We start from the raw sequence: 22,256 nt of genomic DNA, 5'->3' as shown, positions 1-22,256 counted from the left end.
ACAGAATAACAATGAAGGCGTGATATCCGAACACTAGGCTCTGCTTAAACAAATCAATTTGTGACCAAATCTTGCATGAAATAACAACAACCACTCATTAAAAATCAATCAGGATTTATTTACATACAGGTGTCAAAAGATGATAAACGCAACACCCCCAATAAACCTGATGGCAGAACTTAAGTATTATAAAACAATTAATTAACTAGAAAAACATCAATAGAAAAATATGACATGAAAGTTAAATGCATGGGATGAAAAAAACAAGAAATCAAAGCAATAATAAAAATGATATCACGAACATGTACGGTTTAAAATATTGTGGCTGCATAAAGATGGCTGTGTCTTTTAAAGATGGCGGAACTGTAACCACGCCACGTGCAATTAGAACGGATGGTGATCCCGGTGTTGAAACCGTGATCAACTGGCGAAACGGCGCTTTAAAACATGAATGACTAGCAGAAAGTAGTGACTACAAATTAATGACAACAGTCCTGATAATGATGCTGATGTAATCTCAGCTCTGAACACAGATTTATCTCTGTAAAACTCCCAGTTAAACTCATACACCCAGGTCTCAAAACCTCACGCCTCCTCGGGTCTCCGGGTGCCGATCAGGGGTTCCTGCCGGGTCTTTGGTCGGAGTCCGATCCAAGAGAGTCCTCCCGCCTCTCCCGCTCCTCCTCCTGACTCTGGAATCACGAGAGGACGGGGGTACAGCTGAAGCAGCCGGCGCTCCAGCCCCCGGTCCGTAGGCTATCACGTCGTCTCGGGGGCGCGCGGGGCCTGTCCACTTCTTCCAGTGCGGGTGTCCGTCGGCCTGAGCGCGTGGCCCCGGACGGGGCGGCGTGATGCGTCTCGGTTCTGCGCGGGGCAGGCTGTCCACAGGTCCTTTCAGGTGAAGTTTAAGAGCAGAGAGAGAGGTTAGAACAGAGGAACGGGTCTCACCCTGGGCCGGGGCCGAGCTTCGAAGCGGCTTCCCCCCCCTTTCCAGCTCCCAGGGACCGGGGATACGTGAAGCAGGACTCTGGATGAAACGTTGAGACCGAGAGCTGATGGGGGCGGCTCCGCGCACCGCGGCTTCAACGGGCTGCAGGTCCAACGGTGCGGCCCGATGGGGGTCTTACACCTCCCCCCAGCCGGGGGGAGAAAGGAAGATGAGATCTTGGCCCCGAGCCAAACGATCCAGCTCGGATGAGATGAAGTGGAGAAGCGAGAGAGTAAAAAGAGAGAGAGAGATGCAGCCGGCGCTGTCTGCGCCGCGGGTCCTCGCTGATCCTCCGGCCAGACCACGCCGCAGATCCCCCCTTTGGGGGGGGGGAAGGCCGTGGTCCCTTTGGCCCGGAGCCAAAGGTGGACGAACTGACCCACTGGTTGATGAAGGAAAAAAAGAGAGATGAACGCGCAGCGCGGCGTTTTGATCCTACGTGCGCTGCGGTGACGTCATCGGTGCCTCATTGCGATTGGATGCGCGCCGCTTGTAGGCGCCACCCCCCCCACGCAAGGCATGCTGGGGGTTGTAGTTCAGGTCGGCCATTTTTGGAGGCACATTACAGCCGATTTTCAGCTGAGCCGTTTCAAAGTTGAATATACACATTCACAAAGTGTTCATACATTTTATAAGTTCAGAGTTCACATGGGCGACGCCCAACAATCCCCCCTTTTCGATCAGATGAAGGACTGCAGGGTCCGCGTCGGAGCTAAAACAAAACGGTCAGTCCATGTGGTCATGACTCTGAGGGCGTGAGCTGGCCTGGTTAGTCCACTAGGCGAGCAATGCACAAAAATATGAAAAGAAAAACATATTCGAAGCAATAACATCATTCATTTACCTAACACAGTGATATCACTCTTAAAGTGCGGTAGATGACAGATAAAAGGAGGGGTTAGTTAGGTTTCAGGATGTACACTGTACCTAAAATCAAAAGCCAACAATTTAACCACTCTTTGATGAATTGCTAGGCGACAAAAACACACAAATTAAATGTCGGCTGTGGAAGCCTGGAAATTGTGTGTAGGCGTGAATTTTCTTTAACGCCCCAAGGTATCCTACCCCCCTTTCCAGGTGTGGAGCGGACTTCCACTTCTGGGTCAGAAGAAAATGCGAGGGGGCCGCTGCATAAAAGGTAATGCAGCTGTTCAGTGTTCTTTGGCTAAAAAGGTAAAACGTGGGACCCCCCTGTGCTCTGAGGTACGGCGTCTGCGCCTTGGCTGTTCTTCTCTGGTTTACTTTAAGAAAACGCCGAGCTGCTTCTTCAGCGTCAGTAACAGTGAAAACTGGGAAGGGCCGCAGCTCCTTTCGGGTAATTAAATTTTTTGGCTTACTCACGGTGGCGTCTGACCAGGGGGGCTCAGGGGATGAGCGACCGGGCTTGCCACTTTTGGGTCCAGCCTAAGAACAGACTTGCCTGTCGGTCCATCTCCATCAGCCTGTCCACCTCTGCTGGTTCTCCGTCCACTGCGATGAGCTCTCTGCCATTAATAAACCACACCTCAGCTCACGATCCAGACCCCAGCGCTTCGCTTGGGATTCTGGCAAGAGATTACACTTATTAACGAAGTCAGCTCACGTTATCACCCAGATTAGAAGAAATTAAACCGATAACAAACCCTGAGAGACTGGGGTATTGGTTATAACCTTAGAAGCAAGAACCAACTGAAAGGAATTAATAAAGTGAATTAAAAAGGAGGAATCTTTAAATAACAACTTTAAATTAAAGATTCAACTTAATAAAACACAGTAGAGATTAATCTGAGAAGATTAATAACTCACATGGGGTAATCAGCAAAAGTTCAATTAATAGAATTTAAAGAACTTGAAACAAAACCAACCATTAACTTCAGTGAAGCAAGGTTGCAGAGGAAAATTAATCAAACAGATTAATAAAAGTAGTGATAAAAATAAAAGTTCAAGTTAATAAACTTAAAGCGGCCAACCCTTAGTGAAGCGAGGTTTTAAAATAACCGTAGGAATCAGATAATGAGGGGGGAAGAAAAATAAAAATATTTTCTTTCCCGATCAAAATTAATGTTCTGTTATTTCATACAAATTTGGCCACAAATATTGTTTCGAGAGCCTCACACGGGGCACCATTATGTTGTGCAACTCGGGTAGCTTGGCTGTCCAGTTATCGAAGGCTATTAATGAATATTATTAATAATTATTAATAATTAATAAAGTTGACTATTTATCAAATTGTATTATCAAAATGATCATTCTCGTAGGGGCACCACCCCCGATGCCTTACTTCGGGGGAAATTGGATAACTAAACAGCAGAAAATCAGTCTCAATATGATTTGAATTATCCTGCAGAACAGCAAATCTTACTATATCTTACAGAATAACAATGAAGGCGTGATATCCGAACACTAGGCTCTGCTTAAACAAATCAATTTGTGACCAAATCTTGCATGAAATAACAACAACCACTCATTAAAAATCAATCAGGATTTATTTACATACAGGTGTCAAAAGATGATAAACGCAACACCCCCAATAAACCTGATGGCAGAACTTAAGTATTATAAAACAATTAATTAACTAGAAAAACATCAATAGAAAAATATGACATGAAAGTTAAATGCATGGAATGAAAAAAACAAGAAATCAAAGCAATAATAAAAATGATATCACGAACATGTACGGTTTAAAATATTGTGGCTGCATAAAGATGGCTGTGTCTTTTAAAGATGGCGGAACTGTAACCACGCCACGTGCAATTAGAACGGATGGTGATCCCGGTGTTGAAACCGTGATCAACTGGCGAAACGGCGCTTTAAAACATGAATGACTAGTAGAAAGTAGTGACTACAAATTAATGACAACAGTCCTGATAATGATGCTGATGTAATCTCAGCTCTGAACACAGATTTATCTCTGTAAAACTCCCAGTTAAACTCATACACCCAGGTCTCAAAACCTCACGCCTCCTCGGGTCTCCGGGTGCCGATCAGGGGTTCCTGCCGGGTCTTTGGTCGGAGTCCGATCCAAGAGAGTCCTCCCGCCTCTCCCGCTCCTCCTCCTGACTCTGGAATCACGAGAGGACGGGGGTACAGCTGAAGCAGCCGGCGCTCCAGCCCCCGGTCCGGAGGCTATCACGTCGTCTCGGGGGCGCGCGGGGCCTGTCCACTTCTTCCAGTGCGGGTGTCCGTCGGCCTGAGCGCGTGGCCCCGGACGGGGCGGCGGGATGCGTCTCGGTTCTGCGCGGGGCAGGCTGTCCACAGGTCCTTTCAGGTGAAGTTTAAGAGCAGAGAGAGAGGTTAGAACAGAGGAACGGGTCTCACCCTGGGCCGGGGCCGAGCTTCGAAGCGGCTTCCCCCCCCTTTCCAGCTCCCAGGGACCGGGGATACGTGAAGCAGGACTCTGGATGAAACGTTGAGACCGAGAGCTGATGGGGGCGGCTCCGCGCACCGCGGCTTCAACGGGCTGCAGGTCCAACGGAGCGGCCCGATGGGGGTCTTACACCTCCCCCCAGCCGGGGGAGAAAGGAAGATGAGATCTTGGCCCCGAGCCAAACGATCCAGCTCGGATGAGATGAAGTGGAGAAGCGAGAGAGTAAAAAGAGAGAGAGAGATGCAGCCGGCGCTGTCTGCGCCGCGGGTCCTCGCTGATCCTCCGGCCAGACCACGCCGCAGATCCCCCCTTTGGGGGGGGGGGAGGCCGTGGTCCCTTTGGCCCGGAGCCAAAGGTGGACGAACTGACCCACTGGTTGATGAAGGAAAAAAAGAGAGATGAACGCGCAGCGCGGCGTTTTGATCCTACGCGCGCTGCGGTGACGTCATCGGTGCCTCATTGCGATTGGATGCGCGCCGCTTGTAGGCGCCACCCCCCCCACGCAAGGCATGCTGGGGGTTGTAGTTCAGGTCGGCCATTTTTGGAGGCACATTACAGCCGATTTTCAGCTGAGCCGTTTCAAAGTTGAATATACACATTCACAAAGTGTTCATACATTTTATAAGTCAGAGTTCACATGGGCGACGCCCAACACTGATAAAATCAGTTGTAACAGAATTATTAGGTGTTTGCAAGTTAAGTCAAATTATAAATGACACATTACTAAAAGTAAAGTATTTTAATATCTTCTGCTCTCAGAAAACATCATTTTAACTCTTTATAACATACAAGGAACATTATGATAAAAACCTCAGGGATCCTGCATAAATGATATACTGTAAAACTGGAAAAATGATATGAAGTCCAGCAGTTCTCCACAGATCCATTCTGGTGTTAATAATTGTTGCTAGATCAGCTTCTGATCTCTAAACTGCTGCTTTGAACAATATTTTAACATCAACACTAATCAAAAGGATTGGTTTGTATGTTGGTGTTTTCATCTTAATCTAGTGTCAGACTTGGAACAGAAAAGCTCAGGATGTTCAGTAAAGGTGAACATGTCAGAGGAACAACCAGGAACCAACATCATGGATGTAACAAAACTGTAAAACCTGTTTTATAAAGTCCAGATACGGTGGTGACCCACATGGACCTGATGAGACTTTAACATGTTTTACTTTTTGTTCAGGTTGGATAACTGCAGGTTGTCAGAGATCAGCTGCTCTTCTCTGAGCTCAGCTCTGAAGTCCAACCCCTCCCATCTGAAACATCTGGACCTGAGTGACAACGACCTGCAGGATTCAGGAGTGAAACATCTGAGTGGATTTCTGGAGAGTCTAGACTGCAGACTGGAGACTCTGAGGTCAGACATGTTTTAGTTGTGTGTTCAGATGAATCTGATGTGAAAGTTGTGTTGACACTAACCTGCAGACATCAGGCTGATCTTCTACTGATCCACACTGACCATCTGACTGCTCTGAGTTCTTCTTCTCTGCTTTAGTTTCATCTTAAACTTCCTCTTCTGATTTATTATATAAAACTAAACATGTGAATGTGTCAGAGAGGAACAAATGAAGAACCAGAGATGTGTCTGAACCTGGAATAAAACACAAACATGAATTAACTTAACAGCTGATATGTTCAGAAATGTCATCCAGATGTTAATAAATTGAGAGAGCTCTGAGAGAGACGGACAATAGTGGACAGACTGAATGTGTAGTCATCCAACATATGAGTTATAGAGCTCATTTACTAAATAACTTCTTACTGTGGCTGAAATCAGTCAAACCAACGTTGGCTTCCTTTGACTAACATTACATTTAATTTCAGCAAATACAAGTTTACCAAATTCCTCAATATATCTGTTAAGATCATTTCATCCAGGTGACATCAAGACATAAGGTGCAACAAATAATGTCTTTTTATGGTTTTCAGTGTGTAAAACTAAATATAAATCCATGTGTGTTGATGTTAGTAAACTGAAATAAAGCTGCTGTCTAGACGATGAGTTTCCTTCATCAGCAACAAAACATCCAACAAGAACATCAGAAACTTTGTGTTGAAACTATGTCGTCACTCAATCAACTTTTTCAGAGAAAATGTTTGAAAAAACTCCTAAACAGACAAATAACTCTTTTTTTAAATCTTTTTTAAATCTTTATCTTTAACTTTTTAGATTTTTATCTGTTGTGCTTGTGCCTGCGCACTTTATGTTTCACCGAGGGAAGTGGGAAACGTCCTCTCGATTCTTTGTATGTCTGACATGTGAAGAAACGATAATAAAGCTACTTTGACTTTGACTTTGACTTTGACTTTGAAATATGTACTGATTGTTGAAGAGATGTCTCCTTAAAAACATGGAAATGATGAATATTGTTCATTTATTCATCATTTATGGGGAAAAAAATGAGCTTCAATAAACTTTTACCTTCTTTTAATATTTACATAGAAAGACTGATATTTGAATTCAAATTCCATCAAGACTTTTTCTGCCATTAAAAACTACATTAAACCCTGCAGCATCAATTAGTTTTCCCATATTCTGACGAGTATTTGGTTCTAGTTTCCCTGTAAGGGTCCAGATTTGTACGTTTTTGTAACATCATGCATCTGTTCTTGATTAATTTAATGTATTAATCAGACAAAGGTTTTCTGCACAAGTTCCAGATCCATCACTGGAGAAGAGATGTCTTTCATGAATACTGAATAAACACAGACGTCCTCCTGTCCTGAAACTCTTTCTTTGCTCACAAAGTCCTTCTAAGAATGAAAACTTTATCGTCCAAAACATCATTTACAAACAGACGTGTTATTGTGACAGAAACACGTGACATGAATGGACTTTACATGGTCTAGACTGTCGTCCTCATCACTGACTTTATTGAAATCAGCACAAACTCAGACTTTTCTAATCATTAAGTCAATAATACTGAAGAGAAATATACGCAGACTATTGATCACGTGTGACATCAATATGATATCAGCTTTCATAAAGTCCATCACCTTTCTAATTCTACTCTGTATGGAGCATTGATGATGATGATGATGATGATGAAGATGATGATGATGATGATGATGATGATGATGATGATGATGATGATGCTGAATTGTAATTTATCTGTAAAATGTTGATGAAGAAAATGAGGAAACAAAGACACAGAAGATGATGAGTGTTGTGGAAAAACACATCAAATGCTCTTTAATGTGTTCTTTCCAACTAGGTGAATAACTCGACTGAAGCTGAGTGTCTAAGTGACGAAGAATAACACTTGAGAAATGATCAACATTTCAGTAGATTTAATTTAACAATTGCATGCAAAATGGTCCAAACATACATCGGGCGTCTCAATATTAAAATATTAGACATCAGTACATCATGTTTTTGTATCTCTAACATTCAAACAGATGCTTTATTTTCTCATCATAGAAATGAATGAGTTGACATTTGTCCCAGAATTCCTCCTGACATGTTTGTTTGTGTGGAAACTTGAATCATTTGGCTGCACAACATGAGTTTGTATGGAAGGATCCACTGGTGGAGCTACAGAGCTGCAGAGCTGAAGTCACTACGTCTTTATTGGAGCAGCAGCATGATGTCATGAATATTGATGAAGATCTTTTTCACTGGTTCTGTTGGACTGTTTTAACCTGCATCCTGGTGGTTCAGCTCACATATTTTATTCTTTATTCAGGTTGGTGAATTGCAGTTTGTCAAAGATCAGCTGTTCTTCTCTGGTCTCAGCTCTGAAGTCCAACCCCTCCCATCTGAAACTTCTGAACCTGAGTGAGAACCACCTGCAGGATTCAGGAGTGAAACATCTGTGGGGATTTCTGGAGAGTCCAGACTGCAGACTGGAGACTCTGAGGTCAGACATGTTTTAGTTGTGTGTTCAGATTAATCTGATGTGAAAGTTGTGTTGACACTAACCTGCAGACACCAGGCTGATCTTCTACTAATCCACACTGACCATCTGACTGCTCTGAGTTCTTCTTCTCTGGTGTCTTTATTCAGGTTGGAGCGCTGCAGTCTGTCAGAGATCAGCTGTTCTTCTCTGGTCTCAGCTCTGAAGTCCAACCCCTCCCATCTGAAACATTTGGACCTGAGTCTGAACCACCTGCAGGCTGCAGATGTGAAGCAGCTTTTTGATCTGGTGAAGAGTCCAGACTACCAGCTGCAGACTCTCAGGTCAGTGGAGGTTGGAGTCGGTTCTGCTGCTTCCAGCAGTTTTCTACTAAAACCAGTTGGTATCAAAACAAAGATCAGTGTTTCCAGTGAAGCTGCAGCTTCTCAGCAGCTGCTTTCCTCATGAAGCTGTGAGAGGAGGACGATGACAGGCTGCAGGATTGGACAGAAACACAGAGACAGCAGTCAGCCAATCAGAGGGTCCAGATGTGTGTTGTAGACTTGTGTTGTGCTGGTGTTCACGTGTCCAGAAATAAAGGAGTATTCCAGCTAACAGCCTTCCAGGGTGTTCAGACACACAGCTGCTCCACTGCAGCTCTGAACTCTGAAGTCCTGGATGTGCTGATGGAGGGATCTCTGCAAACACTCATTTATCTGCTCTCTTCTTTCTTCTTCCTCTACAGCTGATGGAGGGATCTCTGCAAACACTCCTTTATATGCTCTCTTCTTTCTTCTTCCCTCTACAGCTGATGGAGGGATCTCTGCAAACACTCCATTATCTGCTCTCTTCTTTCTTCTTCCTCTACAGCTGATGGAGGGATCTCTGCAAACACTCCGTTATCTGCTCTCTTCTTTCTTCTTCCCTCTACAGCTGATGGAGGGATCTCTGCAAACACTCCTTTATCTGCTTTCTTCTTCTTCCCTCTACAGCTGATGGGGGGATCGCTGCAAACACTCCTTTATCTGCTCTCTTCTTTCTTCTTCCCTCTACAGCTGATGGCGGGATCTCTGCAAACACTCCTTTATCTGCTCTCTTCTTTCCTCTTCCCTCTACAGGTGGAGAAGGTGAGAGTGTCCAGGACAGATGAGTCGTGTCCTGATTGTCCTCAGAGTTGAAGCAGAACCAGTTTGTGTGGACAGACTCTGACTGGACCGTGATGATGATGAAGATGAAGATGAAAATGAAGATGTACATAGTTTCAGCTCAGTTTGTTTCTGTCTTCCAGTGTTTTACAAACTTCTCAAATATTCATGTATTTCAGTGGCAGTTGGTGTAGTTTTCTCCAGGGGAGCTGTAACAAACTTCAAAATAAACATATACCAAAAAGCAAATTATGTACTAAAGTACCCCTTCTGTATTTGAATAAATGAAATCAACAATAGCAACATTATAATGACATGCAGTGTTTTATTTCTTTTACATACATTTTGTGAGAACTTTTTATGACAAATTTTTTCTCCATAGAGAGCAGGGCCGATGCATTAAGACGATGCTGTGCCGTTATGTTCCCGAGGAAGGTTAAAAAGGTAAAAAGCTTATTATTCAACGTTGATAGAGGATAACAAAAGTAACCCACGTTTTCTGTTCAACACTGTAGCCAGGCTGACAAAGAGTCACAACTCTGTTGAGCCGTGCATTCCTGCAGCTCTCAGTAGTGAAGACTTTATGAGCTTCTTTAACAGTAAAATCACGAGAATTAGAGAAGAAATCAACCAGCCGGTTGTGGGCGTTTCTTCAGCTTTAGCGACTTCCCTAGGCTCTGACTTGACTCTAGACTGTTTTGATCCTATAGACCTCCCTGAGCTGACTTCACTCGTTACTAGAGCTAAGTTTACCACATGTATGTCAGACCCCATCCCGACTTGACTATTCAAAAATGTTTTTTCTCTTATTGGTGCGACAATACTGGACCAAATCAACCTATCCCTAAGCTTAGGATATGTACCACAGGTTTTCAAAGTGGCAGTAATCAAACCTTTACTTAAAAAAACCTTCTCTTGACCCAGACACCTTAGCTAATTATAGGCCAATTTCCAACCTTCTATTTGTATCTAAAATTCTGGAAAAGGCAGTTTCAAGCCAGTTATGTGACTATTTGTATAGAAATGATCCGTTTGAAGTCTTTCAGTCAGGGTTCAATGCATCATAGCACAGAGACAGCACTGGTTCGAGTCACGAATGACCTCCTTATGGCCTCAGATAAGGGATTAGTGTCCATATTGGTTCTACTGGACCTCAGTGCTCCTTTTGACACTGTTGATCATGGCATTTTACTGCACAGGTTAGAGCATGTTGTTGGGATTAAAGGGACAGCTCTACGTTGGTTTAAATCACATCTATCTGACAGGTTCCAGTTTGTTCATGTACATGAGGTTTCCTCAGAACAGTCAAAGGTCTGTTATGGTGTTCCGCAGGGTTCAGTGCTAAAAGTAGTCTTGGTAAGAGAATAATGAGGAAATGTATTGTTTTTATTAAATGTGAAAGATGGACGAAAGGAGAAATTAACTTAACGATCATTCAGCATATAGGACCACATTGTATCCTCCTGACTAGTAAAACAGAATCCTTCACCTCAAAAAAATATTCTGGGGCTGCTCGGTGGCGCAGTGGGTTAAGCAGCGGCTCATATACTGAGGCTACAGTCCTCCTGCAGCTGTCACAGGTTCGAATCCCAGCCTGCGCACCTTTGCTGCATGTCGTCCCCATTCTCTCTCTCTACCCCTTTCCAGTCTGCATCTTCAATAAAGGGCCACTAGAGCCCAAAAAAATCTTAAAAAAAACCAAAAAATATTCTGAAGTTTATTTAGCTGGTTGACCGTTTTCACTATTGCATTTATCAACAATTTGCGGATGTTTGGTGACACGCAGCGGGTGTGGAGACCAGTGTTGGGACTAACGTGTTATTTAGTAACGGGTTACAGTAACGCCGTTAGTTTTGCGATAACTAATACTCTAACGCATTACTTTTTAAATTCAGTCACGCAATTACCGCTACCAAACGGTGCGTTACTCCGTTATTTCTGGCTACAGTGAAGCTTTTTTTCCCCGCACGCGGGGACCGGAGGAAACGTAGTGGGTGTGTGTGCGTTCAAAAACATGACGGTCATGGCGAGCCAAAAGAAGGCGAGTTTTGCAACGTGGAATTACAGCAATCCCTGGTTTTTCGCAGGGGTTATGTTCCAAAAAGAACCCGTGATAAGTGAAATTCTTTTTACAATTATAGAGGGCTTCAAATTGCAGAGATCAGCCCCGCCTCGCACGTATTCCACTGCTCTTCTGAGCCGCTGCGTCCCGTCTCTGTAGCGTCTTTTTATCCTAAACCCTGCGGTGTAGCTGTGTTTTTTCCAGAGAAGAAAATAGTTATGGTTCGTTGTCTTTGCTCTTTTTTCTTCTGGGCAAAAAGATTGTTATAAACCGACATGCTACCATTGGTTATTATATTATTATGGAGGACTATAATGAACGATTCATCAAAGGCTCCTGTTCTTCAGCTGCTGCTGAAGCTCATTGGCCGTTCTCAGCTTGTTGCTAAGCAACCAACGTTATTGACACAGGAAGTGAAGAAGCGGGGAGACTGTTTAGAATGCAGAACACGATGCACAATGCAAATCCATACAGTACCTGCTGAAATGAAGGCTAGAGGGGCATTAATGGGAGCATTTAAAATAATGTTTTTATTTAAAATAACTAAAAAGTTACTTTTCATAGTAACTAGTAGCGGTAACTAGTTACTATTTTTCAGTAACTAGCACAACACTGGTGGAGACACGCAGCGCTGCTCCTCAATGCACTAATTCCCTGTCATCACACATATAGGTGCGCTCGGGCACGGCACAGGAGGATCGGTGTCATGGCTGCCACACTCCGTGACACCGACGCCTGCTCAGTCCGGTGCCGTCCCCCACCACCTCCAGGAAGCTCCCCACTGCGTAAAAACGCAGTGCAGCCAGTAATTGGACCTCCGGGCTCAGGGCCAAATTGCACCGGGTTTCCCTCCCGATATGTGGAGACACCAACGTGATGAGGTGTTGTATCTCAGCCCGTGGAAGCCGGTACCTCATCTGGACAGCCCGGTCCGACAGCACGTCCAGGGGATTGAAGAGCTGACGCACAAATGCGTTCATGAAAACAGTTCTGCTTCGCGCACGGCGACGCGGTTGATTTGCAGCGAGAACATACTGTATAGCAGCCAAATTATCAAATAAATGATAGTCATGATGATCGTTTTATTTGTGCGTAATGCATAAAGCATAAACAGAAACACACTTGTTATTCCTTATTTTTCTTTTTTTCCCTTTGCTGTCACCAATGAATGCTAAACAATATAAATCTTTTTTTTTTTAAACAATCTGTTTATTGTGGTTTTTCACATAAAAATACGTTGGTTACCAAGTTCAAATCAACAATTGTAAAAATAACAGAGCCGTACAACAAGACTCAACCTCTCCATCCCTCCCCCCACCCCCCCTGGCACCTACCCTATTCAAGCACAAGAAAGACAAAATATGAAGAGTTACTTAGCAAAAATAAAATACATAAATAATAGTATGCGCATCATGCAAAATAAAATGTTGACAGTCCCCTTTCAGTCTAAAGAGATCTTACATTCTTTGCTGTTCACATAAGACACAAAGGAGTTCCAAGTCACATCAAATGAATCAGATCTATTAGAGAGGGTCAGTCTGATCTTCTCCAGTTTAAGAAAGTAAAGCACCTCCTTAATCCAGATCGTATGGGTGGGTGGGGCTGTTGATTTCCATCTCAGCAGGATCAGCCTCCTGGCCAGCAGGGTTGTAAATGCAGTTAAGTCTTTGTTAGCAGGAGAAAGAACAGATTGCGAAGGCCACACACCAAACAGGGCGGTTAGAGCATTAGGGGCGACATCTTTTCCAATTACCTTGGATAACGTAAAAAAAATATCAGACCAAAATCTTTTCAATGAGGGGCAGCTCCAAAACATGTGTATGTAGCTTGCGGTGGCCTGCTGACATTGGTCACACAGAGGAGACACTGTATCAAACATTTTTACGAGCCGCGCTTTGGTATAGTGAGCCCGATGTATGATCCGGCATTGCAGAAAACTATGTCTAGCACAAATTGAAGACTTATGTACTCTTCTCAAAACTTCCACCCACTCCTCATCGAGGATTGTCGCACCTAAATCTACTTCCCAGGCTGTTTTAAGAGTAGTTGAGGAGCCCAGATGAAGGTCATAAATATTTGAATATATTACCGAGATTGCCCCCCTCAATGAGGTAAGAGGTCTCAGGAACATCTCAAAATTTGAAGGATTGGGTAGAGCTGGGAATTCTGGGAATGCAGTACGGGCCCAATGTCGCGCTTGCAGGTATCTAAAAAATTGTCCCTTAGGGAGTGAGAATTTATCAACTAGTTGTTGAAACGATGCAAAAATTGAGTCAACATACATGTCTCTTACGGTTTTTATGCCCAGCCTAGCCCATAAAGCAAAGGAATTGTCCAGTAAAGACGGAGGGAATGCGTGATTCGCTGACAACGGGGCCCCGACAGAGAATCTATGCAGGCCAAAATGGCGTCTAAATTGAACCCAGGTCTTAAGACATGAGGCCACAATTACATTTCTGGCAAAACCAGAGGTAGAGGAGTGAAGGGGTGAGTATTGTTGCAGAGCTTTATTCACCATGCATGCGCACACGTCAACAGGGTACGCAATAAAAAAACAGGAAGCACTGTAAACTCTTCTTTCTTCTTTAATACAGTCACTAACGCAGTCAGTAGAGGCAGTATCAATAAATAGTCAAACTGTGCCATCTAGTGGAGAAACTATTGAAAACTATTGCATCACAACACTCCCACTTAGTTTTTCAATAACATTAAGTTCCTTTAAATAATATTACAGAGCCTTGCTCTCATTCACAAAATAATGTCAAACAACAACAAAAAACATTTCTCTCACATTGTGTTCGCTGAAACTATTTTGTTCGTTTACAATGTTTTATCTGGAACTCTTTTTCACAATGTTTTTTACTGGAACTCTTTTTACTTTTCTTTTTTAGATTTTTCATTGATCAGGCAGCGTTCGGCGTACACCTGTCAAGCACACATATGCACTCAAAAGTTAAACAGGGAAAAGTCCAATCTCTCCCCTGAGGTATTCAAACTTCTGTTTAGGCAGTGGTTTGGTAAAGATATCCGCTTTCATGTCATTTGTTGTACAATACTGCAGTTCTATTTGTCCATTCTGTACACATTCACGGATGTAGTGGTAGCGAATGTCTATGTGTTTGGTCCTGGAGTGGTTCACAGGATTCTTTGCGATTGCGATTGCTCCTTGGTTGTCTTCCAGGATCAATGTGGACATAGCTTCCACTCCGAGATCACTCAGTAATCTTTTCAGCCAGATTCCTTCTTGTGCTGCTTGACTGAGTGCGATGTACTCTGCTTCAGCAGTTGAAAGTGCAACTGTTGCTTGCTTCTTGCTGAGCCAGCTCACTGCTCCTCCACTCAGTAGAAAGACGTTGCCTGTTGTTGAGCGGCGGCCATCCTGATCTCCAGCCCAGTCAGCATCTGAGAATCCAATCAGTGCTCCAGTGTCATATTTGTCATACTTGAGAGCAAAGTTCACTGTCCCTTTCAAGTATCTAAGTATCCTCTTCACGGCGGTTAGATGTGCAGCATCTGGATTCGCGTTGAACTTTGACACAGCACTCACTGCTTGAGCTATGTCTGGTCGAGTGGCCATTGCAGCATACAGCAGACTTCCCACCATTGACTGATAGGTATGCTGGTCCACTGGCTTGCTGACACCATCACTTTTCTTCAGCTTGACATTGCCATCAGCAGGAGTTGCCACAGGATTTGCATTATCCATTCCATATTTCTTCAGTATGGCTTCGATGTAGTGTTTCTGATGAAGAATGACACGGTTCTTCTCTTTGTCTTGGATTACAGAGATGCCCAGGATATAGGACAACTCTCCCATGTCTTTCATCTTGTAGCGCTCCTTGAGAGCTACTTTGAGCTCGTTCATGCTTTCAGTTGACTCTGTTATCAGGATTAAATCATCAACGTAGACTGCGAGTATTTCAAGCTCTTTCCTTGATCTCACAAACATGCAGGGGTCTGATGTACTTTGCTTGAATCCGATTTCCATCATGAACTCTGTGAAAGCCTTGCTCCAACAGCGAGGAGACTGTTTCAGTCCATTTTTTCAGTTTGCATACCAGGTGTTCCTGCCCTGGTTTAATGTAGCCATCCGGCTGTTCCATGTAGATTTCCTCTTCCAGGTGTCCGTTAAGGAATGCAGTTACAACATCCATCTGGTGTACATGTAGATTGTTTTGAATGGCGAAGGACAGTAATGTACGAATCGAGCTGAAACGTACTACTGGTGAAAACGTTTCATCATAGTCAGCACCATACAACTGTGAGTAGCCGTTGGCAACGAGCCTGCACTTGTATCGCTCCACTCTTCCATCACTGTGATGCTTGACTCTGAACACCCATCTCGATCCTACCGCCTTTCTTTCTCTTGGTAAGTCCACTAAGTCCCACGTTTCATTTTCCAGCAATGACTCATACTCCAAGTCAGCCGCCTCCTGCCATTCTTTTGCATTAGGACTCATCAGCGCTTCTTTCAGTGTGACCGGCTCTGTCACACGACACATATTTGCATGATGATCAACAGTCACTGTATCAGCAAACTCATCATATCCAAATCTTCTTGGAGCATTTCTGATTCTGCCACTTGTTCTCACAGTACTGTCAGCTGTGACCTCATCTGGTTGCGTTTCACTCTCATCTTCTTTTATGATTATCTCGTTCTCTGTGCAGGGTACTTTCACTTCCTGCGTCCAGTTGAAGTTTAATTCATCGAAGATGACATCACGGCGGATTAGAATCCTCCTTTTCTTTTCATCATACAGACGATATCCCTTGGCATTGTTTGCATATCCAACGAAACGAAGCTTCACAGCTTTCTTGTCAAGTTTCTTTCTTTGTTCATCTGGGATATGAGCATAAGCAATACAGCCAAATACCTTCATGTGACTCATGTCAGGTTTCTTTCCACACCATCTCTCATAGGGTGTCTCTTCCTTCAGAACAGCTGTGGGCAGCCTGTTCTGTATGTAAGCTGCGGTGGCTACAGCCTCTGCCCAGTACATTTTTGGCAACTTCGCATGTGACAGCATGCTCCTGGCTGCTTCAACTAATGTCCTGTTTATGCGTTCCGACACGCCATTCTGCTGTGGCGTATGAGGTACAGTCATTTCATTGTGGATGCCTCGAGACTTCAAATATTCTTGAAACTCCTTCGATGTGTACTCACCACCACCATCTGTCCTCAGCTTTGTGACGCTCAGTCCAGACTCATTTGAGAATTTTCTCTCAAATTCCTTGAATTTGCTTAGCACCTCATTCTTCCGTTTCATGAAGTATACTTTGCAGCATCTTGTGTAGTCATCAATGAAAGTCACAAAATATTTTGATCCACTTATAGATTCAGTCTGCATGGGACCACAGACATCACTGTGAATCAGCTGCATCTTTCATTTAGAACGGATTCCTCCAATCGACTTGAATGGCTTTTTAGCCAACTTGCCTTCCACACATCCTTCACAGAAGGGAATCTCCTTTTCTGCAGAGAAGTTCACTCTGTTCACCAGATCTTTGAGTTCCTTCAGCTTAGTAGTGTGACCTAGGCGTTGGTGCCACAGACTGGCCGCTACTGATGCACTGTGACATGCAGTGTCACTTCCTTCAATGTCCAACTGATATAATCCATCAGCTCTTTGTGTTCCCATGCCTTGAAGTGTTCCATTTCTTCCACGTATGTAGCAACGAGACTTTTTGAACTGCACTGAATTCCCTTTCTTGGTAGCAGCTCCCACTGAGAATAAATTCCCAGACAGCTTTGGAACATACAGCACGTCATACATTGTGACATTTTTTACATCACTTGATTTGAAAGTCATTTTCATGTTGACACGTCCAATTCCTAGGGCGTCGACCACCCTTCCGTCACCCAGTTTCACTGACTGATTTTTTGTGAATGGCTGGTAGTCGTGAAGAATGTCATCATTACATGTCATGTGTTTTGATGCTCCAGAATCAATTAACCATTCAACTTGATGTGGTTTCTCACCGTTTGCCTCTCTGATCACAAAGGCACTCTCCGAGGAGTCTTCATCATCCTCACATGTCACGTGTTTCGCTTTGTGAATTTTCTTTTTCGTTTTATTTTTCCAGCTTGGGCAGTCACGTTTTAAGTGGCCTTCTTTTCCACATTTGTAACATCTCCACGTGCTTCTGTCTACCGCTCCCACTGTCTTAGAGCTATCCTGCACATTTCCTCGAAATTGTGATGACATGGCTGATGCACCTCCTGACGTAGCACCACTTGAATCATTAGCATTCACTCGCTTTTGTTCTTCATTTATTAATGCTTGCTGAACAAACTTCAGTGTCCAGGTTGTCAATCTTAGTTTCCAGTGCAGTGACAATTGTAGCATAACTTCCTCCTCAATTACAGATCCAATTGCTGTGAGCTGATCAGTCAATTCCTTCATTTGTTTTAAATGATCAGTTAAAGCACCTCCTTCCTTGATTTCACATCTGAAATATCTTTTCTTCAGGAACAGTTTATTTGCCAAAGTGTCTCTCTCAAAATGGGCTTTCAGCGTATCCCACGCCTCTTTGGGAGTTGTACAGCTTGTTATCAGGTACAGCTGGGGTGTACTTACATTCAGCACTAACATGGAGAATGACTTATCTCTCCTTCGAGTGAATTCAGCCTGTGCTGCTGCATTAGCACCTGCAGCTAGCGTCTCCGTCTCCATTAGCATGCCCCATAGTCCTTTAGCCTTTAGCAGGTGCTCCATCTGAAACTTACATGTTGCCCAATTCTCCGGTCCGCTCAGCCTGTCAATAAACAGCTTATCCTCCATTGTGAAATCCCACAATACTGTTTATATCTTCACACAAAGTCCGTGTACAACAGCTTTTTTAGCGACGATCTGGGCCCATAACCTGTTGCAGAGCTTTATTCACCATGCATGCGCACACATCAACAGGGTACGCAATAAAAAAACAGGAAGCACTGTAAACTCTTCTTTCTTCTTTAAAACAGTCACTAACGCAGTCAGTAGAGGCAGTATCAATAAATAGTCAAACTGTGCCATCTAGTGGAGAAACTATTGAAAACTATTGCATCACAACAAGTATAACAAGGCCTTCAAGGATACCGGATGAGCTGAGTTCGCCTCCATGACTAACCACGATGGGGGGACCCCAATGTTTTCGTACTGAATCCAGTAGTTTAAATTCCTAACAGTGGTCGCCCAGTGGTAGTATAAAAAGTTAGATAACGCCATTCCACCTGCGACTTTGGGTCTTTGTAATACTTGGCGGCTCAACCTAGGAGTCTTCTTGTTCCAAACAAAATCCAGGATAAGGCTGTCTAATTTACGAAAAAAAGAGAGAGGAAGAAAAATTGGGACGCACTGAAATAAGTAAAGAAAACGTGGAAAAATATTAATTTTAACTGTATTGATCCTAGCCGCAACAGAGAGATTTAGGAGGGACCACCGCTCAAAGTCATCTTTAATTCGTGTGAGCAGAGAGAGAAAATTGTTCTTATAGAGATTAGCCTGTGTGTCAGCTATATACACACCAAGATAAATGAAACCAGAGTTCGAGACCTTAAATGGAAACTGTATAAGTGGAAACTCTCTTGCCTGCTTATTCACAGCGAATAATTCGCTTTTATCAAGGTTCAGTTTATATCCCGAAACCATACTGAAAGCGTCTAGAACCGAGAGGGCCGCAGGAATGGAACGCGCTATATCAGACAGAAGCAGCAAAAGATCATCCGCGTACAAGGCTACCTTCAGCTCCACATTATGTCTAATTATACCCCGAATATCGGGGTTAGACCGTAAGGCGATCGACAGAGGTTCCATCACAAGGGCAAATAAAAGAGGACTTAATGGGCAACCCTGTCTTGTAGAACGACCTAAATGAAAGTATTCGGAATTTGTGTTATTGGTTCTAACAGAGGCGAGTGGCGAGGCATACAATAATCTAACCCATGAAACAAATTTTTCCCCAAAACCAAATTTTCCCAGAATAAAAAACAAATAATCTCATTCCACTCTGTCAAACGCCTTCTCCGCATCCAACGCAACCAAGGCTTCAGGCAGAGCAGAAGGCGAAGGGCTATAAGCCACATTAAATACCCCCCTAAGGTTAAAAAAGGAATGCCGGTTACGAATAAACCCTGTTTGATCCAACGATACAATAGAGGGGAGAACGGTTTCTAAGCGTCTCGCCAGTACTTTAGACAGCAATTTGAAGTCAACGTTCAGCAGACTAATGGGCCGGTATGAACCACATTGTAAGGGGTTCTTACCCTTCTTTAAGAGCAGCGAAATACGGGCCTGGTTTAAGGTGTGGGGGAGTATGCCCAAAGTAAAAGATTCAGTGAACATCTCTAGCAGGTGCGGGGCCAGTTGCTTCCAGAATTTTTTATAAAAATCGGCCAGTAAGTAGTCTATTGGTCACTAAAAAAAAATCAATACGCGGGTAAGTAGAGTGAACATGTGAGAAAAATGAATACGTTCTTTTACCTGGATTGAGGAAACGCCAAGGATCAACCACATTAAACTCTCTCATAAAGGCTTCAATCACTTTGGCTGATTTGGATTGTGCAACTGAGGTGCGGGAGGAGCGGTCTAAGGAAGGATTTATCCAACAATTAAAGTCCCCCCCAGGATCAATTCATATACAGACAGATCCGGTATCCTTGAAAAAACCTGTCTGAAGAAGCATTCGTCGTCCCAATTAGGGGCATACACATTCGCAAAAGCTACCTTGACATCAAAAATGCACCCAATAACAATTATAAACCTGCCAGCAGGGTCAGTGATTGTTCGGGTATGAACAAAGGGAATATCCCTGTGCAAAAGAATAGCTACCCCCCTTGATTTACTAGAAAAAGAGGATGAGTAAATGTTCCCAACCCAGCTCTTTTTAAGCCTTATGTTAATCACCTCTCTCAGATGAGTTTCTTGCAAATAAATTATGTGGGCATTGAGATGGCGCAAATAATGTAAAACCTTACTTCGTTTAATTGGATTAATTAGGCCCTTACAGTTCAAACTAACAAATTTAACATCTCCACCTGCAATGAGAGTAAGCATGAGAGACCAAAATAAAAATCTATCAACATAGTAAGCATAAACATGAAATAAAACCAAAAGTATAGGGTAGGTGACGTCAAGAGAGTGACGATCACTTAATAAAATTAAGAAAAAATAAATAAATAAAATAAAATAAATACAAATGAAAAAAAAAATTAAATCTCTAGCACCTACATACCCTGAGCTGATCACATAATCAGTCTAAAGTTCGAAACATTCCGTGTCATGGCTGTAAACAAGGATATCAGCAGCCCAGCCCTCAGCTGGTGGAATCTTCTGGACCCGGGTTCTTTTTCAGTTTCTTGTTCACAAACTCCAAAGTCCTCAAACTTGTGGGTCTGGCCGCCCGACAGGGTGATGTGCAGTGTAGCTGGGTACCGGAGACCAAACTTAACATTACCACAGGCGTGGAGCTCCTTTTTCACCTGGACAAAGGCTGCCCTCTGCTTGGCCACCGACGATGTGAAGTCGGGGAAGATAAATACCTTCCTCCCGTTGTACAGCAGCGGTGAGGCCTCTCCCGCACGGCGCAGAATAATATTCCTGACATGGAACAGTGTCACCCTAATGACCATCGGACGCGGAGGTTCACCCTCCCCTGGCTTGGCTCGCAGCGTGCAGTGGGCCCTGTGGAGGCCGGGCTCCTCCTCCAGTCGCAATAAATCCTTTAAAAAATCAGCCATGAACTCTGTTCCTCTGTGGGGAACTTGTGGGAGTTCATCAGAGCAACCGCTTGGGGGAAGAAACTGTCTCTGTGTCTGGAGGTTTTAGCGTACAGTGCTCTGTAGCGCCGTCCAGAGGGGAGGGATTGGAACAGACTGTGTCCAGGGTGTGAGGGGTCTGGTCCTGGACGGGTACAGGTCCTGGTCTTGGTCCTGGGTGTGAGGGGTCTGCAGAGATTCGACCTGCCCGTTTCCTGGTCCTGGACCGGTACAGGTCCTGGATAGATGGGAGGTTAGTCCCAACTATCCTCTCTGCAGTCCTGATTCTCCACTGCAGTCTGTTCTGTCCAGTTTGGTGGCTGATCCAAACCAGACAGTGATGGAAGAGCAGAGAACAGACTGGATGATGGCAGTGTAGAATGTGATCAGCAGCTGCTGTGGCAGGTTAAACTTCCTGAGCTGACCCAGGAGGTATAACCTCTGCTGAGCTTCTTCCTGACGGAGTTGATGTGGGTGGACCACTTTAGGTCCCGGCAGATGGTGGATCCCAGGAACCTGAAGGAGTATGTGGTGGAGACGGTGCTGTTGAGGATGATGAGTGGGGGGAGTGGCGGTGGGTTTTTCCACCATCATCTCCACAGTCTTGAGCGGGTTCAGCTCCAGGTGGTTCCGACTGCACCAGTGGACCAGCTGATCCACCTCCCGTCTGTACGCGGATTCGTCCCCCTCCCGGATCAGGCCCATGACGGTGGTGTCGTCCGCGTACTTCAGGAGCTTCACAGACGAGTCCCCTGAGGTGCAGTCGTTAGTGTAGAGGGAGAAGAGCAGTGGTGAGAGGACGCACCCCTGGGGGGCGCCAGTGCTGATGGTCCGGGTGCTGGATGTGATGCTCCCCAGCCTCACCTGCTGCCTCCTGTCACTCAGGAAGCTGGTGATCCACTGACAGGTGGAGGCTGCTGATCCACTGGCAGGTGGGGGCAGGCACGGTGAGCTGGGTGAGCTTCTGGTGGAGGATTTCAGGAGCGATGGTGTTGAACGCCGAGCTGAAACCCACGAACAGGATCCTCGCGTAATTCCCTGAGGTGTCGAGATGGCGCAGGATGTGGTGCAGTCCGATGTTGACTGCGTCATCCACCGACCTGTTTGCCTGGTAGGTAAACTGCAGGGGGTCGAGCA

The 22,256-nt window shown here is 44.4% G+C and overlaps 1 protein-coding gene across 2 annotated transcripts in view; it reads left to right on the top strand.

Moving 5' to 3' along the window:
• The window catches only part of LOC133446244 (NLR family CARD domain-containing protein 3-like), a 29,264-nt gene extending 19,645 nt beyond the window's left edge, over positions 1–9,619 (top strand). For both annotated transcript variants that reach the window (XM_061724236.1, XM_061724235.1), the window contains exons 9-12: positions 5,524–5,697; positions 8,027–8,200; positions 8,347–8,520; positions 9,295–9,619. In XM_061724236.1, coding sequence (XP_061580220.1) covers positions 5,524–5,697; positions 8,027–8,200; positions 8,347–8,520; positions 9,295–9,307 — 535 coding nt within the window. In that variant the 3' untranslated portion in view covers positions 9,308–9,619. The remainder of the gene's footprint in view (positions 1–5,523; positions 5,698–8,026; positions 8,201–8,346; positions 8,521–9,294) is intronic.
• The last annotated feature ends 12,637 nt before the right edge of the window (positions 9,620–22,256 follow it).

This window comes from Cololabis saira, chromosome 6 (assembly GCF_033807715.1).
Source record: "Cololabis saira isolate AMF1-May2022 chromosome 6, fColSai1.1, whole genome shotgun sequence".
NCBI classification, from domain to species: domain Eukaryota; kingdom Metazoa; phylum Chordata; class Actinopteri; order Beloniformes; family Belonidae; genus Cololabis; species Cololabis saira.
Note: the sequence above shows the minus strand (reverse complement) of the source record. Positions and strands in the feature narration are given on the sequence as shown.